A 22,061-nucleotide genomic window follows, 5' to 3' on the forward strand; every position below is an offset into this window, starting at 1 on the left:
CTGATGAACCTTCTTTTAGCTCTGTTTTTGATCTTCACCAGCTCTATTGTCCACCTCTGTTTGTTCTGTACTTTCAGTCATGCGACAAATAAGAACATTTCGTCTGGTGCGTTTGCAGTTGTGGGATTTTCCACTATAATGAATCTCGTCGCTGGAACTTTCCTTGACAGCCAATTCATAATCTCTCCATATCTGACATCAAATCTATGTGTCATTAAACTGTGTCACAGGTGAATCACCATGATGACAGAGCCAGGTGAAGCCCAGCCCACAGAGGCAGAGTCTTTCCCTGGAGCCTCCACCCACTCCACACCGAAACAGGTAGAAACACAAAGAACAAAAGCAACAATAAACAATCAACATCATGACTTCAGCGGGGGTTATGTGACACCACTTCTTGTTTCATTAGGGCAGGGAGGGTGGACCATCCCAGAGCCAAGCTCAAAGCTCATTGGAGGACTCGGCCAGTCACCTGTCAACAAACAGTCGGATTCGCTCTCCGGCCAGAAACCCACTGAGCTTTAGGACCATGCAAACCAGAGTGACTCTGCTGGACGGGTCGCTGTTCACCTGCACCGTGGAGGTGAGACAGGTGGAGAAGGGCAGCGGGAGGGGAGACAGGTGGAGGGAAGTAGAGGTAGAGGAGGGTGGAGGGAGGGGAAACAGGTAGAGAGAGGGGAGACCGGTAGACACAGGTGGAGGGAGGGCCGACAAGTCTCCTCTTCCTCCCATTGGTCAAACTGAGGCTAGTGTCCAGGGATACGTGCAGCTCCATCTTTGTTTGAATCCTAAGTCTGTTCAGTTCTATCTGAGAGTGAATCCATGTTATCAGTAACCCATCCATCCTTCCTCTGCTCTATACCTCCACCAGTTACTAACAAATGTTGGATTCTACTCTGCATTTATTTTTCTCCTACTGTTGCGTTCCTACAGCAACTGTTAACCATCATGATGTTACATGCTGTTTTTATAGCATCCAATAACTTGAACAAACAAAAGCATTATATTGAGTACCTGAAATGTATGTGATATATACTTGAATTAGTTATGTGTGTATATATATATATATATAAACCTATTTATATGAATGTGGCAGTATATGTATCATGTACAGTACCAGTCAAAAGTTTGGACACACCCTCTCATTTAATGGTTTTTCTTTATTTTCATGATTATTTACATTATAGATTCTCACTGAAGGCATCAAAACTATGAATCAACACATATGGAATTATGTAGTAAACAAAAAAGTGTGAAATAACTAAATATGATTCATATTTTAGAGTCCCCAAAGTAGCCACTCTTTGCTTTGTTGGCAGCGCTGCAAGTACTTGGACATCTCTCAATGAGCTTCATGATGTAGTCACCTGAAATGGTTTTCACTTCACAGGTGTGCCTTGTCAGGGTTCATTTGTGGAATTTCTTGCCTTCTAAATGGGGTTGGGACCATCAGTCAGGTTGTCAGGTACACCGCTGACAGCCCTATTTGACAACTGTTAGAATTCATATTATGGCAAGAACCAATCCGTTAAGTAAAGAGAAACGACAGTCCATCATTACTTTAAGAACTGAAGGTCAGTCAGTCCGGAAAATTGCGAAAACTTTGAATGTGCAGTTGCAAAAAACATCAAGCGCTATGACGAAACTGACTCACATGAGGACCGCCCCAGGAAAGGAAGACCAAGAGTCACCTCTGCTGCTGAGGATAAGTTCATTTGAGTCGCCAGCCTCAGAAATCACAAGTTAACAGTTCCTCAGATTAGAGCCCAGATCAGTGGCACACAGAGTTCTAGTAGCAGACACATCTCTACATCAACTGTTCAGAGGAGACTGCACCAATCAGCATGGAGGAGGAGGTGTGATGGTGTGTGGGTGCTTTGCTGGTGACACTGTTGGGGATTTATTCAAAACTGAACAGCACCACAATATCCTGCAGCCACATGCTATCTGGTTTGTGTTTAGTTGGACCATCATTTATTTTTCAACAGGGCATTGACCCCAAACACACCTCCAGGCTGTGTAAGGGCTATTTGACCAAGAGGGACAGTGATGGAGTGCTGCACCAGATGACCTGGCCTCCACAGTCACCTGACCTAAACCCAATGGAGATGGTTTGGGATGAGATGGACCACAGAGTGAAGGCAAAATGGCCAACAAGTGCTCAGCATCTCTGGGAACCCCTTCAAGACTATTGGAAAACTATCTCAGGTGATGACCTCATTAAGCTCATCCAGAGAATGTCAAGAGTGTGCAAAGCAGTGATCAAAGCAAAGGGTGGCTACTCTGAGGACTCTAATATATGAATCATATGTTTACAACATAATTCCATATGTGTTGATTCATAGTTTTGATGTCTTCAGTGAGAATCTACAATGTAAATAATCATGAAAATAAAGAAAAAACATTAAATGAGAGGGTGTGTCCAAACTTTTGACTGGTACTGTACTAAACATTATGCTGAGAGGTGGTATTAAATAAAGTATCAACAAGTATATCAAAGCATCAATTTAAAGCAAGAGCTGACTTTCAATCTAACTTTGCTAGCTAGTGCTTGAGGTTAAGCTAGTTCACACTGATTCTAATTTCTAATCTGATTCTAATTAATATAAATCTCCATGGTCTAAAAAATTAAGAGCACAAACACCAGGTTTTAAAAAGTGGCAGTACCGTACATTTTTTATTAGTGAAAGTGATAGCTTCACATGCCACGTGAGTTGTCCGAGTCCCTTTCTCCATCAGGTTAAATTCAGTAAACAGCACATGAGCGACAGGTTTGTGTGGAGGGTCTGGGTCAAGGCAGCTTTGGGGAGGGGACGGATGGAGAGACGCTTTTATGAGCAAAGGGAAAAACAAGGCAAGGGCAACGATGTTTGCACATTTCTGGTGGGCTGCCCTAGTATTAACATTGTAAGGGAAACACTGCTCTACTGCAGTCAGCCACCAGGGACACAATGCAACATGTTTTTTTATAGCCATATTAAAGGCAGCATGTTTAATCTGCTCAAATGACCAGAACACACTTAGCACAAAATAATCAGCATCACAACAATGAGCTCTCACATTTGAATGAATCAAATTCAAATCATGGCATCCAGTGGTTCTACAGACTATGGAGGAGACAGAAACAATAAACCCTAACAAATGCTTTCTTGTCTCTGGTTAGAAACGAGCTCGGGGTCTAGAGCTTTTTGAGAAAGTATGTGAACACATCAACCTGCTGGAAAGAGACTACTTTGCTTTGTCCTTTAGAGATGCAGACAACAACAAGGTACCCCTCCGTCCACCTGTCTATCTATCTACCTGTCTGTCCACTTGTCTGTCTCTCTGACCTCTGACCTTGTGTTGTAGAACTGGTTGGATCCAGCAAAGGAGATGAAGAAACAGGTCAGAGGTAAGTCTGATTGTGATTGGTCTGTTTTGCTCCAGCAGGTGAGTCTAGGTGAATTGACTGTCTGTGGGAACTAACTCCCTGTGTCAAAAAAGGGTTGTGGGGAATGGAGGTACGGACCCAGATGCAGGACTCGAGGCAGGAGTGGGCAAAAAGGGATTTAATTAAAAAAAGAAACAAACTTGCAAAAAAAAAAACAAAGGCGCTGCTGACAGGGCAGGAATTCCAAAAGCAAAACTCAAAAACACGAACAAAACTATGACTTGGCATGGAACACTTGACATGGAACATGAACAAACTGTGACATGAAGCATGGCTAACAAGCAGTAACAAGTAGTATGACGTGACAGGGACAAAGGGGAAGGCAGGGCTATAAATACACACAAGGAGCAGGGGTGACGAGACACAAGTGAAGCAAATCAAGAATTAACACATGGTGAAATCAATGATCTAATCAAAAGAAAACATGAAGTAACAAAACAGGAAGTCAAGAACTTAGCAAAATAAAACAGGAAACAGAACAGAAAAAACTAAACACTAACCATGACTATGAAAAAAAACAAGACTTGACAAAATACAACAGAAAACCCAAGAAACTAAAACTGTGAAAAGACATGACGAAAAGACCAAGAACGGAAGACATGACAGAAACTAAGACATGACGAAGGACATAATGAAAAACTAAAACCGTGACAGAACATGACAAAATGAAAGACATGACGGACAACCAGGAAAACCAGAACTCAACAAAATAAAAGAGGAAATCGAACAGAAAACATGACAGAACGTGACAGAACCCCCTCCTTTAGGGACAGATCCCAGACGTCCCTAACAAAAACAAAATCACAAACTAATGACAAGACCCAACAGGGCGGGCGGAGGGGGCACGGCAGGAGGGAGCCTGCGCAGACATGACAGTTCTGGTGAGCGGCCGGGAGGCCGGGCAGACAGGACCAGAAGTTCTGGGGGTCGGCCAGGAGGCCGAGCAGACGTGGCAGAGAGTTCTGGGGGCCGACCGGGAGGCCGAGCAGACGTGGCAGAGAGTTCTGGGGGCCGACCGGGAGGTCGAGCAGACGTGGCAGAGAGTTCAGGGGGCCGACCGGGAGGTCGAGCAGACGTGGCAGAGAGTTCAGGGGGCCGACCGGGAGGTCGAGCAGACGTGGCAGAGAGTTCTGGGGGGCAGTCGGGTGGCTGGTCCGACTGGACAAACCACTTATGAGCAGGAGCGGGGACAGGAGCAGAGGCCAGAGCCACCTCGGGAACAAGGGCAGGAGCAGAAGCCGGGGTCCGAGCCACCTCGGGAACAGGGGCAGAAGCCGGTTCAGTATCTACCTCGGGAACAGGGGCAGAAGCCGGGGTCCGAGCCACCTCGGGAACAGGGGCAGAAGCCGGGGTCCGAGCCACCTCGGGAACAGGGGCAGAAGCCGGGGTCCGAGCCACCTCGGGAACAGGGGCAGAAGCCGGGGTCCGAGCCACCTCGGGAACAGGGGCAGAAGCCGGGGTCCGAGCCACCTCGGGAACAGGAGAAGAGGCGACCATTGGAGCCGGGACGGGAACCAGAGAAGAGGCAACCCTCGGAGCCGGGACGGGAGCCGGAACGGGAACCAGAAGCGAGCGGATCCGCGGAGCCGGTACAGGGACAGGAAGCAGCGCTGGAGCAGGACATGAGCCGACCCTCGGGGCCGGAACAGGGACAGGAAGCAGCGCTGGAGCAGGACATGAGCGGATCCTCGGAGCCGGTACAGGGACAGGGAGCGGCGCTGGAGCAGGACATGAGCGGATCCTCGGAGCCGGTACAGGGACAGGGAGCGGCGCTGGAGCAGGACATGAGCGGATCCTCGGAGCCGGTACAGGGACAGGGAGCGGCGCTGGAGCAGGACATGAGCGGATCCTCGGAGCCGGGACAGGGACAGGAAGCGGCGCTGGAGCAGGACATGAGCGGACCCGGAACAGGGACAGGAAGCGGCGCTGGAGCAGGACATGAGCGGATCCTTGGAGGCGGTACAGGGACAGGAAGCGGCGCTGGAGCAGGACATGAGCCGACCCTCGGAGCTGGTACAGGGACAGGAAGCAGCGCTGGAGCAGGACATGAGCGGATCCTCGGAGCCGGTACAGGGACAGGAAGCAGCGCTGGAGCAGGACATGAGCGGATCCTCGGAGCCGGGAGAGGAGCCGTAGCTGAAGCGACCCTCGGAGCCGGGAGCAGGAGCGGGGCATGAGCCGACCCTCGAGGCCGGTACGGGAGCAGGAGCGGGGCATGAGCCGACCCCCGAGGCCGGTACGGGAGCAGGAGCGGGGCATGAGCCGACCCTCGAGGCCGGTACGGGAGCGGGGCATGAGCCGACCCTCGAGGCCGGTATGGGAGCTGGAGCAGGAACGGAGGCAGGAGCGGCTCGCTGCAACCTAGCTGGCCGGTGGCCAGCAGGCCGGGGAGACGCTACCACATGGCCGGCAGTGCAGGACTCCAGAGGCTGCCGGCCAGCAGACCTCCCTCCATGGCGTCCTCGTGGACCCATCCTGCCTGTCGGGGCCTCCATGGCCAAACGAGTGTCCACAAAAGGAAACAAAAACTCTGGCATGAGCCACGGCTTACACTCCAGCATTTGATCCTGATAATAGGATCTAACTCGCCTTTTGTCCTCCTCCTCATCAAAAATAAAGTCTGCTGGGTCCTTCTTTGGTCGCGTCATTCTGTCAAAAAAGGGTTGCGGGGAATGGAGGTACGGACCCAGATGCAGGACTCAAGGAGGCAGGAGTGGGCAAAAAGGGATTTAATTAAAAAAAAGAAACAAACTTACAAAAAAAAACAAAGGCGCTGCTGACAGGGCAGGAATTCCAAAAGCAAAACTCAAAAACACGAACAAAACTATGACTTGGCATGGAACACTTGACATGGAACATGAACAAACTGTGACATGAAGCATGGCTAACAAGCAGTAACAAGTAGTATGACGCGACAGGGACAAAGGGGAAGGCAGGGCTATAAATACACACAAGGAGCAGGGGTGACGAGACACAGGTGAAGCAAATCAAGAATTAACACATGGTGAAATCAATGATCTAATCAAAAGAAAACATGAAGTAACAAAACAGGAAGTCAAGAACTTAGCAAAATAAAACAGGAAACAGAACAGAAAAAAACTAAACACTAACCATGACTATGAAAAAAAACAAGACTTGACAAAATACAACAGAAAACCCAAGAAACTAAAACTGTGAAAAGACATGACGAAAAGACCAAGAACGGAAGACATGACAGAAACTAAGACATGACGAAGGACATAATGAAAAACTAAAACCGTGACAGAACATGACAAAACCATGACAAAATGAAAGACATGACGGACAACCAGGAAAACCAGAACTCAACAAAATAAAAGAGGAAATCGAACTGAAAACATGACAGAACGTGACACCCTGCTCTCTGTCTCTCAGGTGTTCCTTGGAACTTCTCCTTCAATGTAAAGTTTTATCCTCCTGACCCCACCCAGCTGTCAGAGGACATAACCAGGTAACTTCACACACCTGTCTGTCTCTCTTGTTTTCACCTGGTCAGGACGTTGATTTCTTCCTGTTGATCTGCAGGTACTTCCTGTGTCTCCAGCTCAGACAGGATATAGTTTCCGGTCGTCTTCCTTGTTCATTTGCGACTCACACAGTCCTTGGGTCCTACACCGTCCAGTCGGAGCTTGGAGACTATGATTCAGGTACTGACACCCAGATCTACAGAAATAGACCACACTGACAGGCGTAGTAGGAGGGGGTGGTCTCAAATAGTCTACACAGACAGGTGTAGTAGGAGGGGTGGTCTACAATAGTCTAGAAAGCCCCTCTTGCCACACCTCTCTGTCTAAATTGGCCAGAGGGTCTGATCTGGTCTGCAGCATGAATTTGCAAAGTGCATAAATCAAATAGAAGACTACTAGTATTCGTGAAGCTTCATGATATAGCTGGAATGCGCTATGTTAAAAACATGGTTCCTGAACACACCAGTGTCTTGTAAATGCTATGAAGAAGAGTCAGTCTGTTTAATTAACCAATTAGTGATGCTCAAGTTAACCTTCCGGGCTTCCAGGTGGGTGGGGCTGAGAGGAGAGAGACGGAATGAGAAAGAAAACCACTGCTAAACTTCATACATAGTTTTTTTTGTTTGAGACTGGACGCTCAGTGTGAGCCTGTTTCCATCGTGAATTCTACTTAATTGATGCTAAATGAGAACATACTGTGGATTGTTGCTAGTTAGCTCCCTGGTGCTAGCAGTATAGACTGAGTTGGAAACACCAAACTGCTGAGAACCTACTGGATGCTTCTGAGTGTGGACGGAACCTGAGGATGGGTTTGCCAAACTATATCAAACAGCATTATGCATCCGTGTAAGAACACCTGTCTGTCTTTCTGTCTGTCTTTCTGTACATTACAGATGAGTGTGGATCAGATTACACCAGTGAATTGTGTTTCGCTCCGAATCAAACAAAAGAGATGGAGGAGAAGATTGTGGAGCTGCATAAAACCTACAGGTTCTTATGAGACGGACAAACTTGAATTTATTTTCAGTTTCTAAGAAAATAACACCAGAAAATAAAATGTGTGACTGTTTGTTTAGAGGAATGACTCCAGCTGAAGCAGAGATGCACTTCCTGGAAAACGTCAAGAAACTTTCTATGTATGGTGTTGACCTCCATCACGCAAAGGTAAAGACACAAGAAGGAAGGATGGATGATGGATGATGGAGGGGTGGGTGGATGGTGGATGGAGGGATGGATGGATGATGGATAGAGGGGTGGATGGATTATGGATAGAGGGGTGGATGGATGGTGGATAGAGGGGTGGATTTATGATGGATTGAAGGCAGGGTGGATGGAGGGGTGGATGGAGGGGTGGATCGATGGACACAGAGTCCATTCAGCTGCTGCTTCAGCGACTTGTAATGACAATAAAACAGTGGACATGATCACAGGAAGTTCACAGTGTTCACAATGATCCAATCAATCATCATCACACGCTCCACTTCCTGTCCATGATCAATCTCTCTACTGTGTGTGTGTGACAGTCAGGATTTTTCCACCATGGCTACAGGTCGGACAGGATCAACAGAGGTCTCATTGATGAACTTGTTGATGTGTTGGAAGGGTTTTAAAGGTGCTGGTTGTGTCAGAGACATCAGACAGACAGGCTGACAGATGTCATGTGCCAATATAGCATTATGCTGAAATGTATTATATCCTAAAAGGAGATAAACTGAAGACAAGCTGAAGCACTGCAAGTCTCTATCATTTCAATTATGCTGCAATTGTTCAACATAATTTTGCTATATGCAGGTGGGTATTTCAAGGTAGCTACGTTGTCATACCGAGTATTTTATTATTCCATGGAGAATGCTGATCAGACGTCGTCCCTCTGCAAATTTGGTCATATGAACAGTGACGACTGTTTTGTATTTACAGTGGAGAATTTAGATGATTTCTATCTTTTTCTTTTGTCTGTCTGTTTGTCTGTTTGTCTGTCTGTCTGCTTGTCAACCTGTCTGTCTGTCTGTCTGTCTGTCTGTCTGTCTGTCTGAATCGAGTAGATGGTAGGAAGCCGCTTTGATTGCTTGTCTTCAGCTAAGTCGGAGGTAAGACAGTTTCCTGTGTGTGTTGGTGGTATCAGGTTCTGTTAAACATGTGTGAGTGTTTCCCGTCAGCTGTAAATTCGCTGACATCCGAGGCTGCAGTTCATTAGTGACAAGTGACACAGACTGTTGGTTTGGAGGGAACCTTCATGTGTCAGTCAGAAAACCAACGTCTCAGACCAGAAGGTTCATCTGATTACTTTCCAGTCTCTCCAGTCTGCCACAGGTTGCTCCATTTAACTTGTGTTTTTCTCTGACCTGTAATCAGAGCTGTTAGATGCTGCTGGACGTCTGATCTGACTGTAGTGGTCTGAACTAAAGTTGTGATCTGATGATGGTTTGGAGCCCTGAAGCTTTACCACAGGGGTTAGGGTAAGCAGCTGGAAGGGTTAGAGGGGTAGGGTGGTATCGAGCGCAGGCTGAGAAGGATAGAGGTTCAGGAGAGAGCTCAACCAACATCTAGACATTGTCAAAAATGTGCTTAGTTAATAATGTGCTTATACAGCCAAATATCTATCTACACAGCTGGTCCATGACTGTCATCTGTTTGTTTGTGTACAGGACTCAGAAGGTGTGGACATCATGCTGGGTGTGTGCAGTAGCGGCCTGCTGGTTTACAGAGACAGACTGAGAATCAATAGATTCTCATGGCCAAAGATCTTGAAGATTTCGTACAAAAGGAATAACTTCTACATCAAGATCCGACCAGGAGAGGCGAGAACACGCAGCTCAACAGTACATTTATTAGTGGAAACTAGGGCCAAGCATGTCAGACAGCTGGGGGAAATAATTAGGCCTGTTGACAAGTTGTTGTCATGAAGTAATTCATACGAAAGAGAAATGATTAACTCTAAAACTATTATGTCAGCAGATCTAGAACCTCTCTCTCTGTCTGTTTCCAGTTTGACCAGTTTGAGTCTATTATTGGTTTTAAGCTGCTGAACCACCGAGCAGCTAAGAGACTGTGGAAGGTCTGTGTGGAGCATCACTCCTTCTTCAGGTTTGTTTTGTTCCTGACGTGGTGAAGTAACACAAGACCAGCAGACATTTACAGCCACCTGTCTCTCCGCATTTGTCTCCCCCATCTGTTTCTCTCCCCATCTCTCCCCCATCTGTTTCTCAGGCTGGTGTCTCCAGAAGAACCTCCTAAGAAGTTTCTGTCTCTGGGTTCAAAGTTTCGGTACAGTGGTCGGACTCAGATCCAGAGTCGTAGAGCCAGTTCTCAGATTTCCAGACCTGCACCAAATTTCCCACGATGCATCAGCAAAAGGAACATACTGAGCCGCAGTCTAGATGGAGGTACTGGTGCTAATCTCACTAGTCCATAGTAGTAGTAATTCTGACCCTTGTGGGGTGCCAGTAGTAATAGTACTGATCATGGTAGTACTAGTTCAGGTTACAGTAGGGGAACTGGTCCTTGTGGTAGTTTTGGTCTTAGTTACACTGCTCCTGTTAATAGTAGCTTAGGGTTAAGGAAGGTTCTGAAGTCTTGGTGTAGCAGATCCAGGACTCTGGGGAGGGGGGGTTAGGGTTAGTCCATTCTTGCACTTGTTGATGACCAAATTTTGTTTGGTCCTCAGCTCCAAGGGACATGACCACCTCCCCTCTGATTGGCTCTCCAGCCATCACAGTATCCCCCAAACCCAACGGTGGCTCACACACAGGTAGCTCAGTATCACTGCTACTGGCTGTACTGCAGCACTGTGGCTTTATTCAGTTTGTTGGGGAATGCTGCATCCTCATTGGCTCATTCAGACACACCTGGGCTCAGCTGTGTTGTTCTGACCAATTAACTCTTCTGTTTCTGTTCATCACATGTTCTCAGACCTACACAGTCACATGTAACAGGTGTTCCACAAAAAGGTAAAAAACAAAAAACAGTTGTTCAATCATTTAAGCTCCACCCATTAATGGTAAAAAGACCTCGACAGGAAGAGGGTCTGACTGCAGCCAATCAGCTGCTGCTCAGCTTCGATGAACAGCAGTATTAGCAAATTAAAATGATCCTAACATGAATACTGCTGACATTGGTAGCAGGGCCAGGACTGTTCACACTCTTATCTCAGTTACCTTTATAAGCACTGTAAGCATTGTGGCCTGGTCATCAAGTCATGTGATGCTAAATGATAACAGGTCATGGCGCAGTGATTGTTCTGAATGCTGATACGCCCAGGCCTGCATGCATGTATGTGCCCTGACTGGCTGAGCCAACCGTTCCCCTTGCAACGAATGGCCATAATGCTTTGCTGTTGTTAAACACAAGGACAGAGCATCACAGTGTTGCTACGGATACCACTGCTAGATGATGGATTGGTGATCAAGATGATGATGAAGATTGTGAAGGTGATGATGATGGTGAAGATGGTAATGATAATGGTGATGATGATGATGATGATGATGATGATGGGAATGGTGATTGATAATGATAATAATGATGAAGATGTGTGTGCAGATATGGGCTTGGGCCTGTATGGAGTGACTAAAACCGTCAGTGACCTCATCAACACGGTAACGCCTGAGAGGAGGACTGAGGAGAGGAGGGAGGAGCCAGGTAAGAAACAACCAATCAAATGGGAGGTTAGACCAGCTGACATAATTGTAAATAATAGTTTTCCTAACCCTCTGTCAGTTGAGGAGGTGCTGGTGGTGGAGGAGGAGGAGACCCAGGAGGAAGATGAAGAGGAAGTACAGCAGCAGGAAGAAACTAAAGCAACAGGAATGTCTCAGCCGAGTCCTCCAACGTCTCCAAAACATGACACCAAGGTAACCGGCACCCGTCGCACCTGTGTCTCTGCTGTATGAATGTCTCACCTGAATCACCCATCACCCCCATCTCTCCTGGTTCCACTCTGACTGTGACTGTGTCTTCATTTGTTCAGACCGACCTGACTGACACAGCAGTGGACGGAGACCTGACGGCTACTGAGGTACAGATTTGTAACCTGATTGTTCAGCTATTGCTCCTGTGTGAAGACACCTGTTACCTGTCAGTCTCTCTGTGTCTGTCTTACAGTCAGATCAGGATGAAGATTTGAAAACTCAGGTAACGCTGATCTCACTGACCTTCATGTTGGTGACCTGCCTTGTGTCCACTCTCACCTGTCTCCATTCTCCTGCATTCAGGAGACCTTAGGGAGTCCTGAGGAGGTGCAGAAGCCTCAGAGCACCATCAGCGCTCTTAGACGCTCCTTCTTGGAGGGAGGAGAAGGAGGAGAGGGAGGAGCGATGACAGAGTGGGAGAAACGTCTGGCCTCCTCACCTCTCCGACGTCTTGATGACTCCCCTATGATCGAACCTCTGGAGCTTGATGAGGTGAGACAGGTCACATGACGCTTGTATGTCAGGTTCATTCTGGGCCCTGACTGGCTGCCAGCTGGTTTTGAGGTTATGAATCCCACAGGTACGTCCATATGTTCGATGAGGTGACAGCAGCTGAAGGTGAGAACATCGATAAATTGACATGTGATGTCATCAGTTATTGATCAGAGCGTAGCATCTCGAACAGGAAATGAAATGTGACCTGTTGCTGCACCTCGTACCTGATTGGTTAATCAGTCTAATTGTGTGTGTCTGATGTTGCTCACTTGTGCGCTCCAGGGGGGCGGGGTCATGACAACCCAAGCTCCTTTTCAGCCAATCAGAGAAAAGACCTACATGGTGGGGCAAAGCTACGACACTGCCTCCGGAAGGGTCTTCATAATGAAGACCAGAGTCAACAGCTCAGATGTTACCGTGATGACAGCAAACTTAAGAGCAGGCCAACAGGTCCTCTCAATGTCCAGCGATGATGATGTCATCACAGGGGCACCACTGATGACCATCCATGAGGTGGAGACGCCAACCTCAGTGCCGGAGCCGCTGCCCAGCGTCTGTGACATCATCAGTGTGTCTGAAACCAGCGGAGCGAGAACTCCAGGGGGCGGAGTCTCTGGGATGTCACCAGTTATCACCCCCCCCTTTCTAAAATCCCCTCTGGACAAGTTAAACTCTGCCCCCAGCAAGACCCCACCTTCAATGACCAGAGTGGTATGCTGATTGGCTGCTTGCTGACACATTAACCCCTGCAACGCTGAAACAGGAAGTGTGGCTGAACACTGGTGCATTTTAGCTGGTTCAAACTGAACACCTCAGCTCCAACAAACTGCAGAGACCTGATAGACCAGGGCATCTGGAGACAAGGACAGACGTCTGGTCCTCACATGTCCACATCTCCTACTGTTCCATCAGGTCTGTCAACAATGTGCAGCAAGAAACACCATCGAGAAAGACAGGATGAGCAGCAAAGTCAATTTAATGATGACTTACTAGACCAGGAAACAAAGACGCTGCTTAGGTCAGTAGGTTAAATCCAAAACACAAACCCTCAAACAGGCAAAATCCAATCAAAACGAAAAAGCAAAAAAAAAACAAAAACAAGATACATGGAACCAAGGGAACCAGGCATGAATGACTGGACCAGAAGCAGGTTATTCAACCGATGACTTCACAAAGGACAAAGGGAAAGGCAGGACTACACACAAACTGATGGGAGTAGTATGTAGGAGACACCTTTGCTTGTGCATGTGAAAATCCATGTGCATATAAATGCACATTAGTGTTACACACACGCCTTTAGGTTTAAGAGTTGTAATAAACTACTCCAGAACTCACTGTGGGTCAGATTCAGCATGAGTGGTAACTGAACCTGACAGATTCACACAGCTGATGTTCAGCGACCACTATGATGTGAGGCTGTTCTGCTACATCTCTGATGATGTCGCCATGGTTCAGTGGTGTCATGCTGATGGCAGGGGTCCAGAGTAAAGGATGTGAATGTGTTTATAGGCGCCATGACTACTGCTTATGCCAGGCTCATGTTGTATGAACTGTTGGACAAGCTTCCAGAATGAATATAAAGTACTATCACATTTAGTCTAAAGTGACATTGAAGTTGATGACGTGAGTATAGATAGATAGAGTCTTTATTGTCCTATAAAGGATATTCTTCTTCACACATCAATTCATTCCATAAAAGAAAGACAGCAGCATTTGATGTTAACATCACAGTCTCATACAAAAAATCACATCACATATAACATATAACATATAATATGACACACCATACCCCCCCTCTAGTTACCCTCCCTCCTCAACACAGTGCAAGCAAAAGTGGACAGTGCAGACAACATAAACACAAAAGAATAGAGGGGATGGATTATTGTCACTGGAGTTTGTTTAATGCAGTGATGGCTGAGGGTACAAAACTCTTCTTAAAGTGCGCTTTTTTCCAGTCCAGGGCTCTGTATCTGCGGCCAGATGGGAGTAGGGTGAAAAACCGGTTCAGGGGATGGTCAGGGCTACTTGTTATGGTGCGGGCAAGGCGTGTGGTGGCTGTGTCGTTTGCATCAGTGAGGCTGGGGGTGGGAAGCTGTATACACTGTATAACGCTCTACAAATGCAAAAACAGTCAACCACTAGTCGACTGGTACGCCTTTTAAACAGCTTTCTGAAGCTCAAACGACAACCATGTGCCTAACAGCGCTCTATCACTGTCACTGTGCACAGCTCTGATTCAGCTCTTCTGAACAGCGCCGGTACAGATGGAACATGAGCTTGTCGTGGCATCTGTAAGGCAGGACAGGATGGTACAGACCACTTGGTAGGAGTACCGAGCACTTGACAAAACAAAAGTAGTTGTCAATACTGTTGGAATTTCTGTTAACAGTCTGTAGGTGGCCACTTAGATAGTGAATGCGCTGCAGGGTAGAGGCCGGTGAAATTAAAATAATGAACTTTTCCCCCTCGCCACAGCCATTCTTGTGATACAGCTTCATGGCTTTTGTGCACCCACCAAAGAGGGCCTTTGTGGGGTCCAGGGGTACTGGCTTTCTGTATGTCACACTCCCACATCACAACAACCTGCATACCGTACCGCCTTGGTGTCACTCTGCCTTGAAGTGGCAGCATCAAATCCATCCACAAAGTATGGACCCACGTGCTGTTCACCACCTTCAAGGTTTTATTGCAGTGTCTTCTGCGAGCCACTGTATAGACACATAGAATATGTCTTGCTCTGGTATGTGTACACCTTCTTACATGAGAGTGAATTTGGGTAGAATAAGTGACACAATATACATCTCTGCCTGGAAATGAAAAACATCCTCCCAGAATGTGTCATACCATGCCATGAACTTCACCATCACATAAACTCAAGTGGCCATAACTGTAGCAGGAAGGGCCTGTGTATGCACCTACATAAAACTCATTGTCTATGATATTAAACTTGTGGGGGTAAAATATCCCTTTTCCAAGGCCTCAATACCTAAAGTGGCAGGTGTTTTGGCCAGGCACATGGGTAGAAAGCTTAAGGAGTCAGCATCATCCATAAGAACGATGGAATCTTTTTTCCTGTACTGTGATTTATAGGGGGTGAGTAATCATGCCTAAATTCAACAGGGGTTCTGCTCATTGAATCATTCAACACTGATGTGGCCACCTCTGGACTCTGTGTGATCAGCTGACGAGGGGCCGTAGCACTAGGTGATGGAAGCACCAAATTCTGTCAAGCGAACTCAAAACTTGTATCCATAGACATACCATGATACGCAGCTGTTAATGTGCAGGGAATGTGGTATGGACTCTTCCTCCTCCTTGTTAAATGTCCTCAGTAGGTTCTGTATTTGCTGCTCTCTTGTTTCTGACACTTTCAATGACTGCGTTTACATGGTCTTTAGTATCCCGAATTTGATCGGGATATTGAAGTATCCCGTTTTCGTGTTTGTCCATGTAAACACCATATCCCGAATTCAGAAATCGGGATATGCCCATTTCCCGATTTCAAGAAACCCGGCTTTGCTACCTGGAGTACTCCGAGAGAAGCCGGGATACTGAAGCATGTATACACCTTATCCCGATTTCTGACGGCTGCCCACTGTCTGCGCAGGCGCGAGTGACGCCAAGTGACGCACTAGATATACAAACAACATGGCGGCAACGAGAACGACGAAGAGACAGAATTTTCCCTTAAAGTAATGAAAGAACTAAACACAACGACGTGTTTAGATGGCAGAAAACACCGACATGCTGATGTATTCAAATCTGTTGCGGAAAAGCTACGTGACGCTGGTTTTCCACCTCGCTCCGTTGAACAAGTTAGGTCGCGTTGGAAAACACTGAAAAAGACGTAAAACACGCATGCGCAGATAGGATGCAGCGATCGAAAAACGGGATACTGTTATTTATCATGTATACGGGGATATGAATAACCGGGTTTCTCTGTGTTCCATGTAAACACCATATCCCGAATATGCTCAAAGCCGGGATAAGCCTCAAAATCGGGATACTAAAGACCATGTAAACGCAGTCATTGTCATAGACTGCGCCACCAGGTTCTCAGCACTATGCATAAGGGAAAAAAAACAAAAAAAAACACGTTTTATATATATACACACACACACTATCAATCAAAAGTTTGGACACCGTCTCATTTAATGTTTTTTCTTTATTTTCATGACTATTTACATTGTAGATTCTCACTGAATGCATCGGAACTATGAATGAACACATGGAATTATGTAGTAAACAAAAAAGTGTGAAATATGATTCATATTTTATGGTCACAGCTCCTCAGATTAGAGCCCAGATCAATGGCACACAGAGTTCTAGTAGCAGACACATCTCTACATCAACTGTTCAGAAGAGACTGCACCAATCAGGCCTTTGTGATCAAATAGCTGCTAAAACCACCACTAAGGAAAAGCAACAAGCAGAAGAGATTTGTTTGGGCCAAGAAACACAAGGAATGGACATTAGACCAGTGGAAATCTGTGCTTTGGTCTGATGAGTCCAGATTTGAGGTCTTTGGTTCCGACCGCCATGTCTTTGTGCGACGCAGAAAAGGTGAACGGAAGGTCTCTACATGAATGGTTCCAACAGTGAAGCATGGAGGAGGAGGTGTCACCCGACCTTAACCCAATGGAGATGGTTTGGGATGAGATGGACAACAGAGTGAAGACAAGAGGGCCAACAAGTGCTCAGCATCTCTGGGAACCCCTTCAAGACTCTTGGAAAACCATCTTAGGTGACTACCTCATAAGGCTCATCGAGAGAATGCCAAGAGTGTGCAGAGCACTAATCAAAGCAAAGGGTGGCTATTTTGAAGAATCTTCTTCTATAATCGCTTATTCCTGTGAAGGGCCGCGGGGGGCCCAGTTGTCATCAGGTGAGAGGCGGGGTACACCCCGGACAGGTTGTCAGTCCATCGCAGGGCTAACACAGAGAGACAGACAACCATTCACACTCACATTCACACCTACGGCCAATTTAGAATCACCAATTAACCTAATGAGCATGTCTTTGGATGGTGGGAGGAAGCCGGAGAACCCGGAGAGAACATTTTGAAGAATCTAAAATATGAATCATATTTAGGGTTATTTCACACTTTTTTGTTCACTACATAATTCCATGTGTGTTCATTCGTAGTTTTGATGCCTTCAGTGAGAATCTACAATTCTATTACACTTCTTGCTTCCTGCTTTATTTTGTTGGCTTGCGGTTATAGACACCAGGTCAGCTCATGTTTTCCCATGTATCCCTGCTGATACAATGTTCGAAAAAACACTACGTCCATTCAGTTAACTGGATTTACTCAAACACATTTTCCTCTTTGTACATCTGATGCGTCAAACCTGTTTTATTCCTCTTCTGGGAGCCATGTCTCAATGAACACTGATTGCAATCCCCATTCACATTTCCCAAATGCTTAATGCCTCACCCTACATAAACAAAATACAAGATGTTCTGCAGTACAGGTACATTTTCACATGCACATGCAAAAAAAAAGGGTCCCTTCAATACTCTGATGGGTTAACGAGACACAGGTGAAACCAATGAGGGTGGCGCACTCAAGGAGAAACCAATTAAAGAAGAATTTAAGACGATGTTTAAAAGTGAGCACCATGACAGTGTCTGATTTTAGAGCTGCAGTGTCCAGTTTCAACTCACTGAGGCTTCACCCATCACCTCCATCACCATATTATGACAGACTTCAAACCATTGACAAACTCACTTCAATGACTGAAGTTTTTCAAGCTCATTAGAAACTTGCATAATGTTTAGTTAGGCTGTAAAAATGAAGCTCTGTAAACATTGTGTGTGCCTCAGTTTTGAGTGGGACTGACAGGATAATACTCCAGTGACACATGGACGTATTGTTCTCCATGTAGTCCGGCTATTCTCAACTCAGGCCTGTGGCTTCAAACACATTGTTTCACAATAGAGCTGCTGGACGATGCCAAAAATCAGTTGTGTGGGCAAGCCTGTGAAAACTCAGGCTAGTACAGATGAGTGCAAATTAACATCTGAAAAGTAAAAATGCATCTTTCTTAACGACTGACAAGACTTCAAGCTTGTAAAACAAACAGATATGAGAGAACAAGGTCAGATTTGAATCAGTAAAGAGAGTACTGTATCTATGAAACAAAACAACACAGGTTACAACAGGTGACCAAAGATCTGGAACATGTTGAAGCTTTACATTGGCATTATGCAAGCTTTTCCATTTTGGCATATGGCATAATGTTATCCCTGTTTAGTCTTTGTCAGTCAAGTTTTACTTGGATTTGTTGTTGAGGCTTAATGATGTTTTTTTTTTTTTTTTGAGCTGCTACCTTTTTCTAAAAACCACCAGATCCTGAAAACGAAGAGACATAAAACCAGCACCAGTACGACAAATAACAACAAAGACTTGTGTGGCTCTTATTTTGTAGTCTTGAAGATCTCACCACTTCCTGTGTCTTTTCCGTTTATTTGCAAATACCTAGTCACACAGAGAAACATTTACCTGAGTGATCACAGCAGAAATACACAGTAAACAAACACCTTTCCTCGCTGGCCCCGCCCACCTGATTTAACACCCTGCATGGCTGTCGATTTCCTGATGTTTAATTTGAATCACTGATTCAACAGTCTGTCTGACTGACTGACTGACTGACTGACTGTCTGTCTGTCTGTCTGTTGAGTGCAGCCTAAATCTACACTTGATGAAATGTCTCCAGAGCTGATGGCTCTGCTGAAGTCGGCTCGAGAACAAAAAACCTTCAGAGAACACGACCTGCTGAAGGTGCATGTCCATCTGTCCACTTGTCTGTCTGTCTGTCTGTCTGTTTACCTTTCTGTCTTTAGTGTTTACCTTGTGTTCACCTGTCAACGGACCAATCAGTAGTCATTAGGTGTAACTAATAACACTCTAAAAATTTCTAATCATCAAAGATTTACTGTTTGTAATGAAGCGGTGTAACTACCTCACAGAGCCTTAGCCCCGCCCCCTCACAACCTGTTCACCTGTTGTTGTTTATCTTCCCTTCCCATTTCAGACTTCAGAGAAGGCCGAGTCTATCTACCTGCTGACAGAGTCACATGACCAGGACCAGACAATAGTGGAACAACTTCAGGTATCAACAGGAAGTCTTGTGGGCCCACCTCCAACTAACCCCCCACCCCCACCACCAGGGGTGAGCATGACACATGCTGATGATGTCACTGAGCAATGGGCGACTTATGATGATGTTAACCAAGTCAGTAGTCCAACAGGTAAACATGAGCTCATTGATAATGATGCCAGTGATGATGAGCCCAGCAGCCAGGCTAGTGATGCCAGTGAGACTAGTGAGGCTAGTGAGGATGCTATCAGTGTGTTAGCACAGGCAGCAGTAGAGGAGGCCATGGAGGCTGCAGTCAGACATGCTAATGATGCTAATCCTGATAGCATTACAGAGGACTTTGCATTTAGGTTTGTAAGTCAGGACCAAACGAGCACAGACAACTCCTCCAGATCCACTCTGGGCTCTCAACTTGCTGGGACACTCTGTTACCATGACAACGAGGACTCAGACAGTTCTGCGGATGAAGAAGGTTGGAGGTTTGAAAGAAACTCTCCTTCCACCTCTTTAGCCTGCCCTTCATCTGGGCAATCAACCAGTCTGATGCAACCATCCAGCCACAGTGATGATGATGAGAAGTCCAAACCTCTGCATGAGGTAAAACCTGAGGTTTGACATCAGCCCCAGTGAAACCTGCCCTAGTGAAACCTGCCCCAATGAACCCTACCCTAGTGACTCCTGCCTCAGTGAACCTACCTCTGAATTCTGGCTTCTGGTTTTCCACCTTCAGGTCAAACAATCAAATCCAGATCAATCAATCCCTGATGTTCTTGTGTATTTACGTTTCAGAGCCAAGTGGACTCTGATCCTCCTGCAGGTCTGCTGCTGACCTCTCAGACTTCCAGCACCACACATGTCACCAAGGTAATGCTGTCTTTGTCACCACATGCCATGGCAGGACGTGGTACAGGTGGTGTTGCCCCAGTAACCCTATTAGAAGTGAGAAATAATAATTCTGTTGTTTCTCTGTATTCCTCTTCAGACGGTAAAGGGTGGAATTTCAGAAACAAGAATCGAGAAAAGAATCGTGATTTCAGGAGACACCGAAGTCGACTATGATCAGGTACAACCATCATCACTGACAAAACATAGGGACAGGAGGTGGTAAAGTCATCCAGATTAAACCGGGACAGACACTTTATTCTGGACCTGATTAACCCAGACCAGGCTCAGACTCACATTGGTTCATTGCGCAGATAATTAGCAGATAATTAGTCTAGTGGATGAGAATATTTTGAGCTGGAAATGGTCAAACTTGTAACACTTGGTTCTCTGATGGTTCTGTCCGCTGTTTTCTCTTCCTCTCCACATCAAGTGTTATAATGGATAACCTGTGTTCACGTTAACAGCTTCAGTGCTGAGGATACGGAGAGATGACGCTCATCTGTTCTCTCTCACTTTCAGGACTGAGTCTTGTGGCCTCTACTGCGTTATGGGAGTTGTAGTCCAGACTACAGAGCCAACAAAGACACTGAAAATAAAGATTTACAAGCACACACACACTCATGCATGTACACCTGCACAGACATGCACAGCAGCACCTGTCTGTCTGACCAGGGGTGGGGCCACTGGCTAATGTGGCTTTTGAGCAGTTAGCATTAGCTCAATAGTTTGAGTAGATTTAGATGGAAAATCTGTGGTGGCATCATCAAAGTCAAAAATGGTGAGAGACACACAGATGAGAGTTATGTTGCTGTGATGCCACCTCAGTCTTCAAGAGGTCAAACCAGGTGTCTGGTCACCGTAATAATAAGTCATCAGGTTTATGAAACAACAATTAGAATCACATGTGAAAGATGAAAGAAGACAGCTCCTCTGGCTCCTTCCCATCTCACCCAGTGATGAACCGTGTGTTTCATTCTGAGAAACAGCTGCAAACTGTTTCCTGTCTCAAATGTAAACAAGCATGATTTCTATCACTGTAACCACTCGCTGTATAGCAGCTCTATATTTACCCATAATGCAATAGTAATGTGCCATTCTTTCATCTTATATGATTTGACGTCTCTGTATTTATTAATGTCTGTGTCTATTTATTTATTTATCTGTGAGGTCTGTGTTAGTTATCCTAGGCATGCTGTCTCCCCCTGGTGTTACAGAATAACCCCTCCCCCTGGTGTTGTGTTACAGAATGACCCCTCCCCCTAGTGTTACAGAATGACCCGTCCCCTGGTGTCATGTTACAGAATGTCCCCTCCCCCTGGTGTCAGGTTACAGAATAACCCCTCCCCCTGGTGTCATGTTACAGAATGACCCCTCCTCCTAGTGTTACAGAATCGCCACTCCCCCGGTGTCAGGTTACAGAATGTCCCCTCCCCCTGGTGTCAGGTTACAGAATGACCACTCCCCCAGGTGTTAAAGAATGACCACTCCCCCTGTGTCCAGTTACAGAATGACCCCTCCCCCTGTGTCCGGTTACAGAATGTCCCCTCCCCCTGGTGTCAGGTTACAGAATGACCACTCCCCCAGGTGTTAAAGAATGACGACTCCCCTTGTGTCCGGTTACAGAATGACCCTCCCCCTGGTTTCGTGTTACAGAATGACCCCTCCCCCTAGTGTTACAGAATCGCCACTCCCCCCTGTGTCTGGCTACAGAATGTTCCCTCCCCCTGGTGTCATGTTACAGAATGACCCGTCCCCTGGT

General features: G+C 46.3%; 1 protein-coding gene across 1 annotated transcript; it reads left to right on the forward strand.

The window, feature by feature from the left end:
• The first annotated feature begins 235 nt into the window (after positions 1-235).
• On the forward strand, positions 236-21,524 carry LOC311503222 (band 4.1-like protein 3). Its single transcript, XM_084565804.1, has 23 exons — positions 236-321; positions 410-583; positions 3,164-3,268; positions 3,349-3,391; positions 6,824-6,899; positions 6,974-7,095; positions 7,809-7,905; positions 7,992-8,079; positions 8,958-9,002; positions 9,561-9,713; positions 9,902-9,999; positions 10,123-10,298; positions 10,580-10,663; positions 11,452-11,550; positions 11,629-11,762; positions 11,879-11,926; positions 12,013-12,042; positions 12,123-12,311; positions 19,003-19,098; positions 19,352-20,014; positions 20,207-20,281; positions 20,400-20,480; positions 20,822-21,524. The coding sequence occupies exons 1-23, from the start codon at positions 241-243 to the stop codon at positions 20,825-20,827; spliced, it is 2,763 nt and encodes a 920-aa protein (XP_084421930.1). The 5' UTR covers positions 236-240; the 3' UTR covers positions 20,828-21,524.
• The last annotated feature ends 537 nt before the right edge of the window (positions 21,525-22,061 follow it).

The sequence above is a fragment of the Chelon labrosus genome (genome assembly GCF_963514085.1).
Source record: "Chelon labrosus genome assembly, chromosome: 18".
Lineage (NCBI taxonomy): Eukaryota > Metazoa > Chordata > Actinopteri > Mugiliformes > Mugilidae > Chelon > Chelon labrosus.